This window comes from Rhipicephalus sanguineus, chromosome 7 (assembly GCF_013339695.2).
Source record: "Rhipicephalus sanguineus isolate Rsan-2018 chromosome 7, BIME_Rsan_1.4, whole genome shotgun sequence".
NCBI lineage: Eukaryota > Metazoa > Arthropoda > Arachnida > Ixodida > Ixodidae > Rhipicephalus > Rhipicephalus sanguineus.
The window spans coordinates 16,885,919-16,908,924 of NC_051182.1; the positions used below are offsets into that span (position 1 = coordinate 16,885,919).

The window sequence follows — 23,006 nt, forward strand, 5'->3', positions numbered from 1 at the left end:
ATTAAAAAGAGTAATTTAAGCCTTTCATACTCTATCCTTTGTTCTAGTGGTTCAAGGTCAATTCATTCGCGTTTTGGGTTTTTCCGCGGACACATTTCGTCAAAACATATCGCCTGAACAGAGGTCTGCATAGACAGGCTGCGCTTTGTACAAAATGTATGTGGAACCTTCCCCTCCCCGCGCTCGTAGCGTCCTGTGTTTAGAGCGTTGACTCGGTTGTAGGCTGACCAACTTTTCACCCTTTGCGTGCCGGCCTTTGTTTCACTCGGAGCTTAGCCATATATTGTTATATTCTGTAAGGCAACAATCTTGGACACTGAATTGACTGAAAAAGAGCTTTCTTAATGGTAGTACAACAGGTCAGTGGAGTGTAAACACGATGTCACTTCATGTGCCCCCACGGGGCAATTTGCGCAATTTGAATAGAAAAATGGTTGCGATTGCCATTGCTACATCTTAGTATTCTTCATCACAAACTAATCTAAATATATATATTCCGCGTATTTGAGCACAAATATGCGTTTGTTTTAATGATTGAAATGTAGGTTTCGTTTTCACAAAATGCCAGTTTCAGTTTCAGGGAGGTCTATCGGTAGTAGTAAAAAACAACATAACTCTCAAACAGAACAAGATAGAGACGTCATTTTTGCTGCAGCCCAATTCTGAATGTCTGTAGACTCTTAAAATATAAAAAAGATTGCTTTTTTTAAAAAAAAAGAACACCGTTTTGAAGGGTGGCAATACACCGTAACCAAACGGCCAGGAGATAATCAAACGGATAGATAGATAGATAGATAGATAGATAGATAGATAGATAGATAGATAGATAGATAGATAGATAGATAGATAGATAGATAGATAGATAGATAGATAGATAGATAGATAGATAGATAGATAGATAGATAGATAGATACGATCAAAGCCGCAGAAGTTTGCTAAGACATGCTTTGCATTCAATAGCACAAATTGAATATATTTAATCGAGGAAGCCATTCCTATTATTAAAACATACACGCACAAACAGAGATGCAAAACAGCATACAGATAAACCCTCGCGTTCGTGAGGAGGCGTGACATTCGGCGCCATTTATTAATGACTTCGAACGTTCCTGTTCGATTGCCATTGCGTGGTTTCGGTCCGCACAATGTGTACTACTTTGAAAGCGTAGCTGTTTACGCCAAGTCTTAACAGTTCTTGCGCACAGGTGTGCGCAAGAAGACAACGGGGCCGCCCCTGTCAGCCTCCCTTGTCAGAACACCCGTAGGCAGAAAACCCGCAGTTCGGGTACGTGCCACAGAAAATAAACATGCCCCACTTCCCGCCGCTGTTTCACTAAAAATGAAGAAGTTATCCGCGGGAAACACGTATGCCCTACAGCAAGTGGGCAAACGAGGGCCCTCTACTCCCTACTGGTCCACTGTAGTGTCGCGAAACGGAGAATGCTGCAAAAGCGCATGCTGCTCAAAGGGTCCAAGTCGCGCACGAAACGCCAAGCGTATACAGCAAGCAATACAACACGACGCATGCTGCTGAAATCGAACACTTGAAAGCGGCATACGCTACATTCGAGGCCCGCCAGGCGGACTACGGCCGTGAAGAAGAACTCAAGCGGCAACTTCGGGCCGAGGATCCGGCGGTTCGAGCTCGCGAGGCATACAGGGGCACTTAAAGCGACATGAAAATTCTGAACATAGTTAACGAACACATTAATATACCCGCGTGATAAAGGCTGTGATACACAACGGGGCCGCCCCTGTCAGCTTCCCTTGTCAACCATCTCCACTGGGCGGTGATTATTTGATATTCAAGAAAAAGAAATTGGTCTTTTTTGGTGAGTCACCCTACCATACCCAATTATGAAAATATGCGGCCTTGCGGTTTTTCACAGAGATATGAGGCAAAATGATACATGAAGATTTTATGCGACGATCTACTGTTCGATTAGGAACAGCACAGGTGTGCGCAAGAAGATAAGTTAGCTGGTTAGCTTTATGGCTGCAGGGTTTGTCAATAATTAATTCACAAACTCCGATGGTTTAGATAGACCATGAATTGTTTTAGCGAAAATCATAACACTTTGGCACAATTCTCGTTGACGCAATAGTCGTCAAGAGCAGGTGTGATCGAGGCGACCTCCCTGGGCGGGCGCAGTCTGCCGACAGCGGCCTTGGCCGTCTCCGTCATGGCATCCGCAGCCAACAGCCTGTCGGTTGTAAGCTTTGTTGGCCACTACTACGCGCACGGCTTCAACCTCATGTGGGTGCTGGCTGCAATCCCACTCGCCGCTTACGTCACAGCAGTCAGCGTGGTGCCGCTTCTTTATCACCTTCGCGTGGTTTCGATCTTCCAGGTATGCGTCAAGCATGTTCTCCACTACATGCAGAGACTTCAGCCGTTGTCTCTGGGATCCTCTTCCCAATTCTTCGAGAGTGTTCGAAACGGACTGATTTTATTTATTTGATGTATTCAGATCCTTAATACTTACAAAAGAGGTTTACAATTAAAAAAGACAGGAGAGAGCAATGCTATTAAATAAATCTAATATCTTGAGTGATTTATCGATGGCAACACAATTTAAACAGTGTTTGTGCACCATTACAAATGATATTTTGCTCCTGACCTGTGCGATATACTTGTTGAATACAAAACCTTGAGAAATCAAAAGCAATAGCATGCTTCCAATAATACGTGAGGGATATGGTTCAATAGGTCGAACAGAGTAGAGCTGTCCTGCCACTCATAGTGCCGCGTCAATAGCCTCTGCGTTATCACTTCCGCCAATACAGCCTAGAAAATAAAAAGAACTAGTTGTGTTACTCGTGACATTTCTTTTATATGATCATCATTCACTTATGGATGTCATTAAAATATCTGTTTATTGATTTCTGAATTCCTCGAATGAATTTCTCCGCTCCAGGAGATAGAAAGTGCGGGAACAGGAGGAGGATCAATGGGTATCCTTGATCACGCGGAATGCAACTTTTAATGCGACCTTTATTGGGCCCCGAAGACGCGGTTAACACAGCATACCAAAGTCATAGATCATATACACCAAGAGCTCTCACAAAAAATGATGGTCCACGTGATGATGAACATGTACGCCCAATCAGGTGCGTAATTTTTAAAAATATCCACGCCGGAGTCGTAATTATAGGAGTATACACGATCCTTATTCGTGGGCATCGCATACATTTTATTAGGCGTTATGCTGACTCAGATTTAAATCGTAATAAATCGCCGTAGGTAAACTGGAGCAGCTATTTTTCGGTTATTAAAAGAAATTCTTATCGTCTGTACGCATAGCTCTTGATTTCTCTTCTTGCCTTTTCTGCTGGGGTAAACTGTACCCGGGGCAGCTCCTAAATTGCTAATCGAATAAATAATTATGTGGTCTCTCTTGCATTTCTATTCTATTCAAGTACTTGCGCATGAGGTTCGACAACAAGGTCGGCGTCGCAGCCTGCATCATCTACTTCATCCTAAGCGTAAGTTCTGCTCCAAAGTCATTACCTTTTATGTACCCATGTAAACGATATTTCACAGCAATTTTTCATTTTGGTTATTGTCTTCGGGCTTAGTAATGACCAAGGAAGCGTTGCCCTATTCTTTAATCACCATACTTCGTGTGTGAGGTTCCCAGATTAGAGCTATATGATGATACAGGACAAACTGTATTGTATCAAACCATGGGAACGGTTACTGTTTTGTACGAGCAGAGGTGCAGGGGAACCATTATTTTGTTGGATTGAGCGCACAAATAAAACAGGCGTACAAACTTTCTGTTCGTTGAGACTACGCGTAAGCTAGTACCTGTAACCGCGACTCTGCATAAAACACGCAAGACATTCTTTAGCCGAGGTTACTTCTAAAATATGCTGCCGCTTTTGTACATTTTTGAAGCTCCTTTTTATAGGAGCGTACAGTGTTACATAAAATTACGTTAACTATTGTTCCGAGGCTTTTTTCTGCTACACATCTTTATAATGTATTTGCAACGTATGAGGTTGACAATTATGTTTCATCGCGGGACATCAGAAATAAATCAGCGATTCCCGGGACATATCCGTATTGCTGAAACCAATAAACAACATCGATTTCAACTGTCTATGCGTGAAGTGAATTGAAAAGTGAAGAAAAATATTCCATCTTCGTGGTAAATACACATGGAGTAGCAAAAATGAAAGATTACTGAAAGATTGGATTGTGTACTTGAGAAAATTCGCATATATATTAAGAATGGGGGGGGGGGGATCATGTTTTCTGATGTTTTCCCATCATTCTTGTGTATCGTGTTTAAAGACTATACTATGGTTGCGAGTTTTGACAATATAATTATTGTTGGGGTTTAAGGTCCCAAAACGACGATATGATTATGAGGGACGCCGTAGTGGAGGGCTCCGGAAATTTCGACCACCTGGGGTTCTTTAACGTGCACCTAAATCTAAGTACACGGGCCTCAGGCATTCTCGCCTCCATCAAAAATGCGGAGGCCGCGGCCGGGATTCGAGCCCGGGATATTGCGTGTTGTGATGTGATCTCGGTTTAACACGTACTTCAGGTGAGAATGTTCTTGGTTATTAAAGCGACAATAACGTGGAACAATGAATGGCCTTATATTGATAAATTGTACTCTTAAAACCTGTAATTTCGTTAAATTCACCATCATGTATTTGTTATGAGAGAAAAAGAGTCAGTTTCATTTTTAAACTTCGCGCATTACTGTTTGACGTTTTCACCGCACAAAAAAGACGAGGACAGAGGGAGGTACGACCACCCTCTGTCCTCGTCTTTTTTGTGCGGTCAGAATGTAAAACAGTAAGCACCAATTAGGCCAAACGCAAGTTCTCCTGAAGCATATTCGCGCATTACGTCAGAGATTTCAAAGCGTATTTTTTGCCTCTTGACGACACTGGCTCAGCGAAATTTCCTGAAGCTTGTATGTTAGATCTCTTGCCCTCTCAGAGGACAATGCACGCCAGTTTTACCGATTAGGAACTACGTATGACCTAGTAGACGTCATCAAAATCTATGACGTCATGGCGTGTGGTGCGGGAATTCCAAAGTGGCGCTGCCGCCCGGATTTTTTTTTTCGTGCGTTTTCTCCATTGCCAAGCGTCTTCTCGCAGTGATTGTGGTCTTTTCGGTATTGTGAAATTGTAACTTACTAATACGCGAAACTTGATTTTGTCTTTGGTGTCCCTTTAAGGCAGAGGCGAATTCAGAGAGAGTGTCATTTATATTTCTTCGAATGGCGTTCTTGAGCTAAATGTTAGAGGAAAATATTTTTAGAAAGCTGCTTTTAGTAGGATTTATTGAGCGGAAATAAAAAGCGCCAATTACTTTAATAGAATATAAAATTTATCAAGCTCACCATATGTGCGAAACTTACATTTTTAGCGTCTTTAGAGACCGTAAGAACTTATCGCGTATAAGTCTGTTGCAAGCGTTTAATAGGTAACGCGAAGAATTCGTACAGCCATCAACCAACCCTAGCCTCGCAGATATATTTCCACACATACAATGATCCGTGCACATTTATGCCACCTTTAGTCATACCGTAAGTTATCATATAAATGCTCGGTATGTTTACTTGCCAGGAAAATATTTATCCATGTTTTACGACAAAATGAAATCCAGTAACTAAGGAAGCCACCGAAGAAAGCACGTAAAGTGACAACAGTAAAATTTATGTTTGACGTCACAAAGTATAAACCACTAATATTACAAACAATTCAATACGGGTTTGTGGGCATATATTTTTTCGAATGGACGTGGTTCTGTTGTGTGTAGTAACACTTGATGCTTTATTTCAGCAAACTCTTGGGGCTGTTGGCATATACAGTGCCGCTACCGCTGTCTCCACAAGTTAGTATTTTCTTCGCTTGATTTGATCCATTATTCTTACAATCAGATAGCTGCAGTGAAACAAGAAATGCATGTAAAAAGTATCGGTTAGCAGTGAAAATTAGCTCTCCAAATACAGAAAACCATATCATCACTTCATGTGCACCGAACAAAGTACCTTCCTGAGGCAGCTCCACACTTTTGCTTCCACAACTGACGAGACCCATATTACGCGTGTAATGTGCGATAAGAAAATGCATACTGAGAAAACATTCGGAAACAAATAATAATGCGCAGCTTGTAAATCGAAACCAGCTGTCTTCCAAAAACTTAATTGAAAGCTCTGAGACAGCTTTAGGAAATTCACACTTACCAGATTTCCGATAGAGATCGGACCTTAGCCAGAATTAGAAAAATATGCCGATGCACCCTAAGATGACGTGACTAAGTGCATGTTGCTTACTATTGAATGGTGCAGGTCACATTATTATTGTGTTCTGCTTAATTACGTCATTAGACATGATTAGTTAACCAACTTCGATAGAAACGGTGCTCGGCGAAAAATTTCAATAAAAACTGTAAGACGATTCGAGAAACATCCAAATAAAGAGTTTCTAACTTTCCCTCGATTAAGTAATCAGTGTCTTTTGCTCATTCCAGACGCGCACCAAATATATTTTATCATACCACGTGACATGGCCGCTTCGGCGCCGTGATTGCAGTGCTCCCTAACTTTACGCGTACAAACTACCATACCATTTGTCCAGGGAGCTATTCTGGAACTGTCTAGCCCAAGGTTATCGAGCGCGTTCAGTTCCTGAAAAACGTCACAAGCCGTGATGTAATCGCGCGGGCGGCTTCGTTAGATCTAATTCCAGGGCTAACGATATCACAGAGTAAGAAATAATGGACGGCCGCCTAGGTTCGACCGGCCGAGAGCGGATCTCAGGGAGCTGCTTTAGCCGCATTGAATTGCATTTTAACGCGATAGCGTTAAAGAGCTCGTTTCGCGGAATTTCCGGTGTCGGTGTCGTCGTCGGCGTTGGTGACGGCGTCGTTGTTTGTGAGCGAAACACATCACCTTGCCCGTTACCGAAAAATCGACAAAGATGCAAACAAAATGAATAATAAAAATGACCGGGTTCCAGTGAGAATCGAACACAGGCCGCCTGCGTGGCAAGCAGGTGTTCTACCACAGAGCAACGCTTTTTTTTTTTCGTTCATGGTATTCAACATAGACACTATTTCTTGAAACTGCCTCTGTAAAAACCACTACATGAATGTCATGTAATGGAAGGAGTCTCGTTAACGCATGTAATATTGGGTGGCAGATGGGCAGAATCGCGCCAGGCGTCAAAACATGTGAATTGCGCAATGAGTGGGTGTTTTAAAGCCCAACCCATTACAAAGTGCTCAGACATAATAAATAAACATCATAATCATCAGCAAAAACATCAACAAAGTGAGCAGCGTTGTAGTTTTGTGTGTTGCTTTATGGACGCGTAGTGGGCTCTTCGCTCATTTCTCAAAAGGAATAATTATGGCGTAGTGGGCACTTAATAACTGCACTTGCAGTAGGAATTCTAGGATACCTTCAAACGGCCAGTGCTCCGTGCACAGCTGTTCATTGTCTTACTGCACGGTTGAGGCATGCACCGAGAATCGAAACCAGGCTAGCACTTGAGAAGGTGATGCGCAGGGGGCCCGATTACGCTATCGCGTTCTACTCTTGAAGGCGAAGCTCAGGTGTCGTGCAAATTTTTGTTCCTTTCAATTGTGTAGAGTTGAGCTCCGTCACGTCAAAGTGACGTTGCGGAAGAAGAACCGGAAATGGGATGCGCTGCTCGTAAAGCTCCTACCAATCGATGGCGGGCAAAATGGCCGTGAGCGGGCAGGCGCTAGAATGAACGGACACTGCACGACACTGCGCGGACACAATTTAACATCGGCATGGACTCGTTATTGCGAATTAGGCACTACTACACGTTTAAGCACTACTACACGATTTAGGCACTACTACACGAATTAGGCACTACAACAGCAGCACAGTAAAATCTCATTCATTCGAACTCGAAGGGGACTATAAAAGTGTTCGAATTGAGCAGAGTTCAAATTAGCGGGTGGGCGCTATAATGAACGGACATCGCACCACAATGCGCGGAGAGAACCTCTGGACTCGTTATCGCGAATTAGGCGCTACTACACGTTTGCGGCAGGCGATTTCGTAAGTTAAGTTCATGGAGCTGTAACAGCGAACAGAATTCATTGATCAGTCAGTGATACGCCAAAAACAAGCACCTACATGCATTCATGTGAGAATTGAGCCTTAATATGAAATAGATGGCGCTATATTTATCCTCCAAAGCACGTTTATTTACATGGCAAGGTTAACGCAATCAAAGTTAAAAGTAATAAGTAATTTGCATTTGCTTGCGTTTCTTCCTTCTATCGCGACTCCATGAGCATCGCTTGCAGCTTGCCGAGCTCAGCTCCATCTCAGCGTCCGAATCCTCATCTGCTGACAAATGCGATAGCCCTAAATGGACATTTCGAGAATATATATCCGAGTGTGCTGCCGCCCAAAAGGGGAAAATGACACGACGCAGCGGTTGGCTGCGTGATTTAGGTGAGCGATATGGTTCCCTCGCGGTGATTCTTGATCACATTCCAACAGGCAACACACGATGCATTCCACATCCTCTCAGGAACTGCCACATCCGTCATTTCTGACAGCGCAAGCGATAGCGCTTGCTGACGCAGATCGCACATCCACCACCTGCGTCTCTGCCCTATCGCCTTTTAAACATCAGCAAACATGTACAGTAAAAGCTCGTTAATACGAACTCGGTTAATTCGAACTTAGTGTTAATTCGAACTGACGCCCTCGTCCTGACACAGCCATGTGTATTTCTGGGGGGAAAACTCCCGATAATGCGAACGCGTTGGCAACGGTTAATTCGAACTGGGTGCCCCTGGTTTTCATTGCTTCTCGCAGAAGTCGGGCCAAAGTTACCATAATGTGTTGCAAAACCGAACGAAACCAAATTAAATTTACTAGAGATGCTAAACAACGAAATAGCAGCATTTCTCAGCAGATGAGAATTAGGACGCTGAGCTGGAGCTCTCGGGCAAGCTGCAAGTGATGCTCATGGAGTCGCGACAGAAGAAACGCAAGCAAATGCAAATTACTTATTACTTTTAATTTTGATTGCATTAACCTTGCCATGTAAGTAAACGTGCTTTGGAGCATAAATAGCGTCATATGCTACACATTAACGCTAAGTTCTCACATGAATGCATCCCGGTGCTTGTTTTTGGCGTATCGCTGACTGATCAATGAATTCTGTTCGCTGTTAGAGCTCCATGAACTTAAATTACGAAATCGCCTGCCGCAAACGTGTAATAGCGCCTCATCCGCGATAACGAGTCCAGAGGTTCTCTCCGCGCAGTGTGGTGTGACGTCCGTTCATTATAGCGCCCGCCCGCTAATTCAAACTCTGCTTAATTCGAGCACTTTTATAGTCCCCTTCGAGTTCGAATGGATTAGCTTTTACTGCAAAATGATATGTTCGTTTCGATGCGGAACGTTTGCGAGCCTTGCAACCACGGCGTGAGCGGACAGATCACGCGGTATTTTTTTTTTTTTTGTGTACTTTGCGGGCAGCTGCAGTCAGCAGAAAAACACTAATACTTAGTAGCTAGAAAGTTGAAAATTGTTTATTCGAACGTCTTGCTGAGCGTTCTACTTACCATGTAATTAGAAAGTATTCCCGAAAATATTTCTTCAGAAGTTGCTTACTTATTGACGCCGAGGTATGCGATTAGGAAGAAAAAAAAATTCGTCACCATCTGAATTGTAAGCGAAATGCACCGGTTCCGTCGTATTATAGTGAATCGGCATATATTTAAGCCCTGCCGGAGCTCAGCCGGGCCATCCTGTATAATGTCCTCCCGTGAGGCGCCTTAGGGTATCGTGAAGATATAAATAAGCAAATGTGCTCATAAAGAGCAAATAACTGAATATCTAAAATTTTTATTGCCGGGTAAGTTTGAGCATGTCTCTTCAGCCACTGCAGAATCCTGTGCCATTGAACTACACTCAACACAGGGTAACGTTTACTAAAGGGGCGTATTTTCACAAATTTGTGTACCTATAAAATAGAAGTTATCTGGTAACCTTTGCAAAATTAACCTTTACTAAAAATTCACAAATTTACATTTAATATAGAAGTTACGGGAATAACCTTTAGTATCGGTTCACAATATCGAGTGTTATCACGTAAAGATAGTGGTTACGTTGTACAGTACGCGGTATAATGTTTACACGAAACGGCTTTGCAGGAGATTTTATGCGGTCACCGCTCTGCGCCAATTCTTTCCTTCACTCTTCTTTTTTCGACGCATTCCAGGAGGCTACGCTCATTGCATGCTGTGATCAGCCAAGTGTGTGGAAGCAACGCAAGCACGGCTTTCCACTCTTTCGCACTTATTGCTGCGCGTGCCTTATAGAAGGTGACAATTGCGGTGACCGAGGCCGAGCGCGTCGCCTTCGCTCATTGCAAGAGGGAGCCAAAAAAAAACAACATTCGCACATTCGTGGCGACTTGGAGTTAGCATGCACTACAGTAATGATGCCTCAACCTCGAGTATTATTAAAATGTGGTCGTCCCATCAGTATCAATGAAGACCAGATATTTTATAACAGTATCATGATATATGTGTCAGGTTATCCTCCCTTAGTCTAACTTGTATGCAGTTTAAGCATTAGGTCGGCGTTATTAAAACCCTTGAATTATTTTCCTCCTGCTCGTGCAGTTTCATTGACTGTGTGATTCGTGCTTATCACACTATCTGTTATGAGATAATAAATACCAGTCGTCTATTTATTACGGGGCTATTTGCCATATTGTTCACCTACAAATGTCGGATGAGCAGTGGAGACGTGGATACCAACAAAACTGGAAGTTAGCAAAGCAGGGGAGCTGCTGAAGGCGCAAAAAAAAGTGCGCGGAGAATTAACATTGCTCCTTGCGGCGAAGAGTAGACAAAACAGATATACAAACCGCTCGCCATTCGCCACGTTAAGTCAGTTCTACGTACTTCTCGCAAACACAAGGAAATGTATTGAAATACCAGCGTAATAAGTAGCTGGCTGGTACGTATGTGCATATTATATACGAATGCTGAATGATATCATCAGAAAATCACGCAGTAAATCTAAATGTATGCATGCGCACAAATACAAATACCAACAGCGCATATCAGAAGAGCCACGCTTCCGTTGCTAGGCGACACTTCGCTGGGCCGATCATGCGCGTAGCGACTGGTCCGGAACATGTCGCAGGAAGATCGAAAGAAAAAAGAAGCACATGGCCCTTGTTAGGCGACACCTGGGTTGGTGAAGCACGGGTTGAGCGGTTATACTGAGTGGAGTCCCGTGCAAATATTAGGTGATCAGAGTCGTGCTTCTCCTCCTATGTGTGCGGCATAGCATAACTGCTGGTACTTTGCGCATAAGCAGGACGTTGAAACAAGGGCTGGGCAAAGATACTTTGAAATTGTATCGCGATACGATACAAGATACCGCAACACTGATTGTACCCGATACGATGCATTCCAATTGTATCTTAAGATACTTCCATGCATTCGCAAATTTGTTATTCCATAAATTTATAATGTAGCACTAAATGCCTATGCACAAAATTGTTAGGTTGAAAACTTATGAACTGGGATCAATTTTGCCTAATTTGAACGAAATGTCCGTTAGTATCTCAAAAGTTTTGTACTTTTTTACTCAAGGTATTTAGTTTCATTCGGAAACAACCTAATGGCGTTGCTTTAGGTGCTTAACATGACAGCTCTTTACACACATCGCTGATAGCAGTTTTTGCTTGTCGCTTTTGTAATTGATAGGAGTCGCTGCTCTGCTTGCCGACCAGTAAGCGGGTTGTCATCTAATCACAAGAACTTCAATAAGAAGCCTCCGCACGATGGTGCAAATACCGCTGTGGAGTTCTAACTTGCCCGCAAACGTACGCGTATTGCGGTTTTCGGAATAACGGATCACCGGACAGGTCTACGTCCCCAAGCAGATGTACAGCCCAGATACGTTTAAGACGTATTGTACAGTTGCACAAAGCACCGCAGGACACCCCACTATTCACGCTATTCCCATTTCTCCAATTGCCTGGTGATTAGTAACAGTAAAATCATTTAGCAAAGCCTAAACGAGGAAAACAGCTATATCTAAGTAACATAGAAAAGCCGTTCCGTATCAAACACAGCGAATAAGTATAGAAACACGATACAGGCGACACCTCTAAGAGCTAATAATAATTGTTGCGTTTTACGTCCCAAAAGCATGATATGTATATGAGCGACACTGTAACGGAGGGCACCGGAAATTTCGACCACTTGGGGTTCTAAAACCTAAATATAAGCACACGGGCCTCTAGCATTTTCCCTACACTGAAATGCGGCCACCGCGACCTTCGAGTCAGCAGTCCAACACCTCAACCACTAGACCACCGCGACGGGTAACCCTTAATAGCTATGACAATTAAATTCAGTGCCTATGCAAAATAACGTAAAACGGCTGGTTAGGACGCTCGGGAGCATTTAGTACAAGTATGTTTCTCGAATGCCTTTGCTAAGGTATTTTGGATGGCTCATAATAATTTACGTTGTTATAATGCAAACTCAATTTCGCTATTTTACTTAACAGTAATTAGAATTTTGTTATTGTATACTGCAGGCGCGCCCGTATTACTATATATTTGTTCTCATCATCGCCTTCACATAGCAGTAAATTGAAGTGGAACATAAGTATGTAAACAATGGCAGAAATGACGGAGACATTTAAAAGTAACAATAAAACAGACAGCTTGCAACTGACAGCACATTTAAGACATAGTGCAGTAAGCAGACCGAAAAAAAAACAATATAGAGACATAGGTAATGTATAGAATAGAAAAGAAAGACAGCTAAGAAAGAACTACAGCGAACAATCAAATTATGATATTAAAAACTGGTTGAATAAAAGAAAAAAGAGACGTATGCACAGATAGCGTCTGTTAAGTGAATGCTTGTTTTGTTAGATCGAGCGTCGGTTCCGTGGTGCTGTAGCTGTTAGAATCTTATTTGCATATAGTCAACCTCATTACATGTAAGTCAAACTTACATTCACAATATCGTTCAAATCACCGTTGTGTGAAAACCACGAGAAGCAAAGCAACCCCGCATTCTTGCACTCTTCAGGCTTCGCAACGAAACATTACCCAAGAGAAACTTCGATAACGGCACTACAACGGCATCAGAATGTGTGCAAAAGACGCCGCACGCATTGGAGTACGCGGCACGGGACAGTAAGTGCCAAGTGTCATGGCACTGGCACAACTCGCGGCCGCTTGTCTGTCGGGACGCGAGCGCCACCACGCCACGTGACTCTGCTCCACCAATAGGGACCAGTGGCGTAGCCAGGGGGGATCACACCGGGCCCGTGCCCCCCCCCCCCCCCCCGAATTTTTTTCCCCATGGGATACAGAGCACAAAATAACAGTCGACCCCACTTATCTGCCCAGACCCAATGTCGGATCAAGGAGGTGCCCCCCCCCCTCCGAAAAAAGTTTCTGCCTACGCCACTGATAGGGACGCTCAGAGCTCACCACCTATGCTCGCTGGAAAACTCTGGCGGAAAGATATATAGTTGTCACTATCTTGAGTTCTATTCTGGTGACTTAGTGGCAGCAGTACGTATCAGCTTGATAAGCAGAGTTCCGCCAACGTTTCTTGCTTCGCACGGTAGTGTTGCGATGTCAGTATTGCCACGAGCGCTTCTTTTGGTCATTTTAGATGCGAAGTATCTTAAGGCGGAGCTCAATCCGGTGGTGGTGGTGTGCGGCGTGACCACCCTTACTGCGCATGCGCATACCCTCTCCGCACACCTCCTCTCCACTTCCCCTCTCCGCTTCCCCTCTCCCCTTCCTCTCTCCACATTCCCTCTCCATTTTCCCTCTCCCATACCCCTCTCCCATACCCCTTTCCACTCTTCCTTTGAAACGCGGACTAGACATGCCGAAATTCTCTCCTGCGCAACGCCGCGATGAGCTCGAGCGCATGCGCGTCCCCTCCCCTTCTCTCTCCTCTCCTACGCTGCCCCCCTCTCGCCCGCCTGTCGACCGCGTTCCCCGCTCGCCCTGTGAGAATTAACAGCCAGGCTAGATGGAAGATACGACGCGCGTAGCGTCCCTCTTCGCGTTCCACAACGCGAGGTCGGTAGCATGCCCAACGAACGCCAACGGAACGCGATCGTGCAAGTGCTCCGGCTTCGCATTGCCTCATGGTCCCCTTTAGCGGGTGATGGTGTAATTTTTATCTAACTAGTCCGTTGCACGTATAGCTGCCGCCTTGCACAAGCCTCGCCCTAATGTCTGGTAACCTTCCAGATTATTTTAGAATCTTCTTATAAGCTCGAGCGCGCAAACGCGAACAGTTGAGATCACTCTGGAACCAACCCGGGCAGCAGCGATAAGGCTCGAATGTTCGATGCCGCATGTAAAAGGCCGACGCGCCTTACCACAGAGCAGTTCATCGACGGCGGACGCTCTGTTCACCGCTATCAGTGTACAGTGTGTATTGCTGTAGTTTGACTTTCCGTTTCCCAGCCACAGGTTCCGCCAAATAAAGAGTTTCATCTTGGACACGCCGACTGCTGCCTTCGTCGATGTCACGACCCCGTGACAGTATATTGTATCTGAAGATACACGATACATTCTTCAATGTATCGGAAATACAGATGCTGATACACGTCTTGCGAAACGTATCGCGATACAAATACAAGATACGTAAGGAGTATCTAAGATAGTATCTAAGATACATGTATCTGCGATACTGCCCAGCACTGGTTGAAACCCACAGCGCAGCCAAAAAGAAGGTAGTTGTCAGTCTTGTCAGCACTTGTACGCTCAGGTTGTGTGTGGAATGTCTGCAATTCTGTAATGTTACTAACTCACTCAAACCACTAGCATATTGCCACGCCCACTTTTTGTTTTATTTTGATGTGTTCGGGTTTGACCAGCAGCATGGTTGGGAACGCTCGACGATGACCGCGCCGCAGTGTTCGAGAAGCTTCGCGACTGTAGTAGATCACTTTGTTGAGATTGCGCGCAGGACACGAATAGTTTAGATTATTCCAGTCATGCGCGAACACCAGAGGAAAGTTTGATGCGTGATGTACAAAAGACGGCACGTCCCAGCCATGAACAGTTTATCGACGGCCGACGCCCTGTTCGGCGCTATCAGTGTACAGCGTGTATTGCTGTTGTTTGAGTTTTCATTTCCCGGCCGCAAGTCCGTCCAAATAAAGACTTTTATCTTGAACACGCCGACTGATGTCTTTGTCGACGTCACGACCCCGTGGCAATATACGTGCAGTATGTATAACAATACACATGCAACTTTTCCGGCTTTCTCGTTTGCTGCAACGCAAATGTGCTGTCTTTATTTTGTTCAGGTGATATGCTTTTGATTGGTTGAACAGGTAACTGTGGCATAGTTTGCAAAACTGAAAGCTCTACACACAATATGACGCGTGATTGCATTTCAAAAGTGTGAGCTTCTTTTCTTTCTAAAACAAGACTGATAGTGAAAACAACTTTTTCAGTCTAAAAAGACAGGGCGTGCGAACACGGACACAAGAAAGAAGAAGCCAAAGCACATAAGAACGAGATGCCATTTCGAGCAATCGTTTCAGAGCAAGGTACCTGACAAGTCGCTGTATCTAGTTATCTGCAGAACTGCTTAACCTCTTTGAGTTTTTCAGACCCTTTTCGTATGCGTAATTCTCAGGCGCTAGTTCAGTTCCTCTCAGAGGAGAACCCCGGCTGTTGTAAAGCTTTTAGTATGGATATTGAAGACCTGTATTATTCTTTGCCGCATGAGGACTTGTTAAATTGTGTTAATGAATGTATTAACGAACAAGCGCACCAGACGGTTTTAACCGATAAATGTGGTGTTTCTAGCGGGGCATTTCTAGAAATCCTTTCCATGTATTTAAAGTCGACGCTTGTAGGTTGGAAGGAAGGCGTTTATGTGCAGAAATCAGGGATATGTATTGGTTCTAAGGTTGCTCCGGTTCTTAGTGATTTATACCTTAGCAAGATTGACAATCTTTTGGAAGCCGCCTTAGGTAATTCGGTTATTAAGGTTTTTCGTTATGTGGACGATTACTTGATCTTTTGTAGTGGTGAGGACTTTGCAAAGGTGGTAACTTCCGTGAGCGAAAAATTTGAATTAAATGGAGGTGGGCTGAGCTTTACTAAAGAGGTGCCTCAGAATAATAGAATACAATTTCTAGACATTTCCTTAACGTTCCAGAAGAACCACGTGTGCTGGCAGTATTCTCCTAGATCTTCGAAACCTCTGTTAAATTTTTCCTCGAAGCACTCGAAGGTTGTAAAAAACGGCATCGCCATGTCTTGCCTTAAATCAGCCCTCACCAAGTCGTGTGATCACAAAATGAGTGATAGCTTTAACGCACAGGTTACGCGTCTTTTAGATGTAGGGTATCCTCGTGATGCAGTGGCCACGGTTGCTGAACTTTTAAAGAAGTCTATTGTGTTAAGTCCAGGCATGGTTGCAGAAAGCGATAGGAAGAAACGTGTCGTAGGTATACCGTACATTCATTTCGTGTCTCACAGGCTAAAGGAAGTAGGAAGTAGATACGGCGTTAATGTTGTTTTCACCGCGGCCAGTAAGCTAGGTAAGATTTGTGCCGCTGTGCAGAGGAAGAATGAGCGAGTAAAAGACAAGAAGCGGACCGATATTTGTTTCGTAAAACACACCAACAAATTCACTGATTGCCGTACGAGTGTGGTGTATAAGGTCCCTTTCAGCTGCGGTCGCTTCTACGTAGGACAAACGGGCCGATGCATTAACCAGAGATTGTTGGAATATAAGAGATCGCTAACAGGAGGCTCACCTTCTAATCTATCTTTGCATTGTAGAGATTGTAAGTGCACGCCAAAATTCGATGAATGCGCAGTGTTGTACCGTCATAGAAATGAAGAAACGCGCCTGATGATTGAAGCATGGCATATCGAGAATAGTGGTAGCGCATGCGTGAGCCAACCGTCGATTAACCTGCATAAAGATGAAATCAAATGCCTTAACAGTTATCTTCCACGTAGACCACCACGCGTGCCGGATTGATAGGTTCGCCTGTTGCATGAGTATGTGCAGATAAGTTTTCGTGCCTTCTTTCTTTTCAGCCGTTGTGCGTCTCTTCAGTTGTTAGTCGGCGTTTGTGGTGTCCTGACTTCTTTCTTGTGTCCGTGTTTGCACGCCCTGTCTTTTTAGAATGAATACTTACCAACTAGCTCAGCTCTCTGTTATTCCGATTCTTTCGTTCGGGAGCTGTACACGGGACTCCAACAAGGTTTCCGCTCTTTCCTTGCGGACGATTTCGATTTTCCTGAGCATGCGCTGTAGAACACGGCTTATGAAGGCGGACAAGACTGTGTGCCTAAACGAAAGGTTAAGTTAAAGAAAACTTCAAAAAGAGGACCAAATCAACCATTGTACAAAAGTGCGGTGCATAAGAAATTGCCTAAAAAAGACCTGCATATTTCAAAAGGAATTCATATTTTATTGCTTTCATACTTTCAAAGCAGAACACGTCAAAATTAGCGTGATAGTCATTAATACACACAAGTTTATAATTTAACATAATTTTCGTAATAAAGATAATTTTTGTCGTACTTTTCCTTATTTTCGTTCTTGTTTGTGCGCTAGAAGCAACGCAGCTTTTTTTTTATGCAACGTGGTTCTTTCGCGGGAGTAGCCGCACAATCTTAGCTTCGATAGTATCATATAAACAGCTGGCTCTTCACTTCCGCTATCAACCGCTTGAGCGTCGCGATAACACGAGATAAGTGCTGGTGCCTTCTGAGGCATAGGAGTATGCGCTGAACTGCGCAGGTTTAGTGAACGCAAATCTTACACAACACAATTTCATACATCGTCACAAGAATACCCAAGTAATAAACTACTTTCTTTTTTGCTTTACAGTGTTTCATGTACCGCTGCTGGCATCAAACTTGGCCATCGGTCTTGCAGGCACGGTGTACACTGCTCTGGTGAGCAAGTTAGGGGTCACTGAGTGTTTTTTACGCGCAGCAGTATTGAAAATTCCCAGTGCGTTTTCTTGCACTAACTTCGTCATTTGCGATGGAGGCAAAAATTATTTGAGGCCGGTGTACTTAGATTTAGGTGCACGTTAAAGAACCCCAGGTGGTCAAAAGTTCCGGAGTCCTTCACTACGGCGTCTCTCATAATCATATCGTGGTTTTGGGACGTTAAACCGCAGATATTATTGTTATTATTATTATTATTATTATTATTATTATTATTACCTTAGCTATGGTGCCAGACTAACTGAAATGCGTCCCTTCCGGACTATCTTTTTCGACAATAAGTGCACGCTAGTAAGCATGATTAGAAGGGTTGAAAGTTGGGCAAGTTGGTACGGGAACATCTTAAGAAAACAGTGCGCAGGAGGACGAGACACCAAGAAAGAAATTACGAAAACGAGCGCAGACTCACAACTACTTTATTGAAAACCATGTCAATCTTAAAAAGCCGCAGCAAAGATGATGTGTCACAGACAACGAAAGAACACTTGAAACCGCGTAGCCAATGAACAACACCGTTCAAAGATTTCAAATTGACAATCGCTCCCGCTTAGTTAACGATAGCACGTGGACCGCCTATAATCGAACTCCTTGTCGGACAAAGTGTCGGACAAGTGGGTGTGAATGCGTCTTTAATGACGCGAAAGTAGTGTCCAGGGATAGTAGATACTTGGGCCGCAAGATAATAGAGGCCTTCCACATCAGAGGAAACGATGAAAGATGTGTCAGCGCTCCGTCTATTCGCTTGTCCGACAAGGAGTTCGATTATCTGGGGTCCACGTGCTATCGGTGTAACTAAGCGGGAGTGATTGTCAGTTTGAAATCTTTGACCGGTGTGGTTTCTTGTCTACGCGGTTTCACGTGTTCTTTCGTTGTCTGTGACACATCATCTTTGCTGCGGCTTGTTAAGGTTGACACGGTTTTCAATAAACTAGTTGTGAGTCTGCGCTCGTTTTCGTCATCTCTTTCTTGGTGTCTCGTCCTGCTGCGCAGTTTTTTCTGACGATGTAAGCATGATTAGTTTGGGAGTTGGCGTCACTTCTGTGCATCTATAAATGAACAGAAAGGAGGGTTATTACATTCGAGAACGAGCATATTATTATGGGCCACGTCGTGGTAAGCTGTTCCGGAAAAATGACCACATGAGGCTGTTTAAGGAGCGCTTGACTCGAAGTACACACCTCATTCTAAATGGGACTGTGGCAGAAAATCATGGCCGTCTCATGGAGTTTCGTAGCGCGCACCGTACTTTCTGAGCTACCACAACGGGTTCCCCTTTTTTTACCTATGTAATAAACGTTACATATGCATACTTTAACTATAGCGTATAGCAGTGGTTCTCAAAAGGGGGTCCGCGAAGCGTCCGTGAAATCCATACTCGAAAAAAAAAAAGCGCGTTTTTCGAGGGGACACTATATGCCTTGACAGTGAACCCTTCTCAATTTTGGTATGCCTCACCGCATAACACGTTTGCTCTGAGGCGGAGATGAATTATGTCTGTCCCCCATGAGATAGCTGAAAAACGTTTGTTGCTGATTTCTACGACATATTACGCGAGGATACTTTTTCTGGGCTTGCATATCTGAATAGCAAACATAGCTAGTATCAGGTTGAATGTGGCTGCAGAACGCGCAACTTATGAACAAGCTGTTTAGATCGAATCGGTGTTGCAGATTAGTTGACCATTTTATGTGAGGCACAAATAAAAGACCCCTATTTCACGCTGCATGTTTTGTTATGAATCTCCTTCCGTCCTCCCCTCCCCGCGAGTTTTCTCTCACTACAAGGGGTCCCTCATCACTTCCACCGGTCAACAAAGGGACCATGAAATATCCATGATTGGGAACCCCTTGTATAGTATAGCTCCGCTTCACTCAGTCGGCATGGGCCATGAATTGAACGTGAGCGCGCAGAAGCGCCTATAAAACGGATGTCTGCGCTCGAAGCCGAGTGCCGAAGCTACGTCGACTGCAAGCTAACATTTCGGCATTAGGGCGTAGCCGGTGTGCCTGGTGAATCCGAGCAACTTACACAGTCACTCTATTTACACAGAGATGTCGGTCCGCCTCGTCACAGTTGAGTCCACGCACAATGATACGTCATAGCCCGACCTTTAATGAGTGTGTCGTCCAATAACTACTCCGACAGTGTGCCGAATGTGCCGCGATTTTCGCGTCTTTAAATGCGCCAGCTTTTCTATGCCATCTAAGCGAGAAAAGTGCAGTCAGTTCCCCTTTCACGTAAGACGATCATCATCACGAAGAAATAAAAAAATAAAACGTGTGGTAGACTCGCTGCTCACCGTAGTCGAGACGACCGCAGGTTCAGGCTTAGTCAGCCATAGGCCCGCGTCCACCGTCGCCGACGTCGTGTTGCGCCGAACGTCGCGAGGCAAAATACCCAGTGTTCTCTCAAACATCTCAAAATACTTTAATGCCTTTGACGGAACACCAATACACATCACGGAACGCGGGGCAAGCAAACGGCTTCAGCGCTCGAATGATACGCTAGAAGAGAGCCACGAGCACGTCGCAGCTGGCAATCGCTAGAGTTGACGCGCCTCTCGGGAAAGCCTCGATTATGCGGCGCACTTTCTTGATGACCGCAGGGCCTGGTCACGAGAGCTAGGTCAAATCTCCGTACGCGTCGTCATCCGGCAAACGCAGCTCATCGTAGTATTGTAGCGTAATGCAAGATGGGTCACACAAACACTGGTTTTATTATGGGCGAACTTGTGCCCTCAAGAGTAGGTGAAAAAAATCACACCATCTCCCGCTAAAGGGGACCATGAGGCGATGAAAAGCAGCGTTTCGGCATGTAGAGCCCGCGTTTCAGAGGGGGAGAGGAGAGGGGCAGAAGAACGTGTTGGGCGAGTTGGTGCTTGCTGAATGACATAATGCAGCGCTAAAAACACACACACAACAAAATAAGGAACACAAACCGACGGGACAGGCGCTACACTCACAACTTTAATAAAGACTGCAAGACTGTGGCACATATATACACATCCCAATGCGCAAACGCAACGTCACAAACCATAAGGGGCGTATCATATCAAAGATTTGAAAAAATTGTGTTCCGCATTGTACAGGAAGACTGACGTCTGACTGACGCAATCATCATTCTTCTCTTTGATGTAGAAAGGCTCGAGAAGTTCACGCGCCGTTTTATCATGGCTTCTGCCCAGAATCCTCACATCAGTAAATCTTGGCACACAAGAGCAGGTCTTACAATGCGCCGAAAGGTGCGCAGTGAAATCCTTCTTTAGATTGTTTGCGTGTTCCCTCATGCGGTCATTAACACATCTGCCCGTTTGTCCCACATATGACTTCCCACAAGTTAGTGGTATTTCATACACCACCCCCGTCGCACACCGAGTGTATGCGGTGGCATGTTTGACTTGGCAGCCCGTCTTTGAGGCGCCGATGATGCGGGGGCACAGTTGGGCCAGCTTGTTGGGTGCGGAAAAAACCACAGGTACATCGTACCTGTGAGCCATCTTTTTCAAATTGGGGCTCACCTTATGCAAGTAAGGCCCAACAACCGGCCGTTGGCCGCTCCGTTCACCAGCTGTAGCCTCGTTTTCCCGCGCCCCTGCTTTTAGCTTGCGGTGCAGAGATCCTGCCACAGATGCAATGACCGAATGAGGGAAGCCGGCTTTTGATAGCCGATCCATTTGGTGAAGAAAGCTGTCCCGCATCTTATGCTCACAAGACTTTTTGAGCGAGGATCCCAGACACAGTGTGGCAATGGCCCTCTTCACCAGCTTGGAGTGGGCAGACTCGTACGGCAACAGATCTTTTTTTGCTCTCGGTAAATAGCACCAGCCAACGTGATCCTCTGAAAAAGTTAGTCTCAAATCTAAAAACTGTATGCTATTTCCAATGGGGTTCTCACGGGTAAAAGTGAGGTCTTTACCATTAGCTTTAAAAACATCTAAAACCTTGTCGACCTCGGAAACTTTAAAACAGGCGTGCCCATGAGGCAGTTGTCAATGTTCTGATCCACTTCATCTGATCTGGCAGCACTGAACAGACGTTTGGCGGGAACTACGAACTCTGAGCAACGCGAAAGATGCCTTCTAGAAGGTATGGACTGCCTACAAAAATATGCAAACAAAGACTGCCTTAGCAAAAGTGCCCCCCTAGGGCGCTTGACTAGGTATTTTAAAGGCAATAATCTTTGCCTTCTACAGGTTGACAAAGAGGGCAATTTTGTTGTAATGCCTAAGGATTTGTTTACTGAAAAAACATCACAGGCTGTTCACAAGAATTTCGCGCCGGTTAAAGTTACCATGTCAAGAGCGAAGAAGAACATGTTGAATCTTTGTGATAAGAACAATTTGCAGCAACTCGCGAGAAACATAGATAAGAGTGCTTGTGGGGCTTTGTCAATTTTTTTCAATGCTAAGACGCACAAACCTAGTGTTCCTTTGAGAGCTATTGTGAGTGAACGCGGTACTTCGCAATTGCATGTTAGTAGATTCCTCTTGAAGTGCTTGAAACAGCTGAAACTTCGTGATCCTTTTCGTGTTGGTAACTTCGATGAAATATGTCGGTTCTTTTAGGATAATCAGAGAATTGGCTACGCTTTTTCTGTAGATATTGAAGAACTGTTTTACTCTGTGCCACATGATGCTCTCTTCTCTACGGTTAAGAATTGTGTTGAATATAATGGGGAAGTTCAGTTTCAAAATGCCGTGGGTATAAGTGTAGATTGCTTTTTAGTTTTAATTGATGCTTACCTTAAGAATACCTTTATCACCTTTGACAACCGTTTGTATCTTCAAAAGAAGGGCATTTGTATTGGTTCGTGCGTAGCACATTTACTCTGTGACATTTTCCTATCGGAAGTAGATCAGAACATTGACAACTGCCTCATGGGCACGCCTGTTTTAAAGGTTTTTAGATATGTCGACGACTTTTTAATTGTGATGAACCACGCGTGTTCTTTTAAAGTTTCCGAAGTCGACA

The 23,006-nt window shown here is 44.4% G+C and overlaps 1 protein-coding gene across 1 annotated transcript in view; it reads left to right on the top strand.

Annotated features, from left to right (window-relative positions):
• The window catches only part of LOC125759082 (putative sodium-dependent multivitamin transporter), a 124,317-nt gene that overhangs the window by 10,512 nt on the left and 90,799 nt on the right, over window positions 1-23,006 (top strand). The window contains exons 2-6 of the mRNA XM_049417335.1: window positions 1,206-1,285; window positions 2,106-2,351; window positions 3,421-3,486; window positions 5,815-5,866; window positions 17,912-17,979. Coding sequence (XP_049273292.1) covers window positions 1,206-1,285; window positions 2,106-2,351; window positions 3,421-3,486; window positions 5,815-5,866; window positions 17,912-17,979 — 512 coding nt within the window. The remainder of the gene's footprint in view (window positions 1-1,205; window positions 1,286-2,105; window positions 2,352-3,420; window positions 3,487-5,814; window positions 5,867-17,911; window positions 17,980-23,006) is intronic.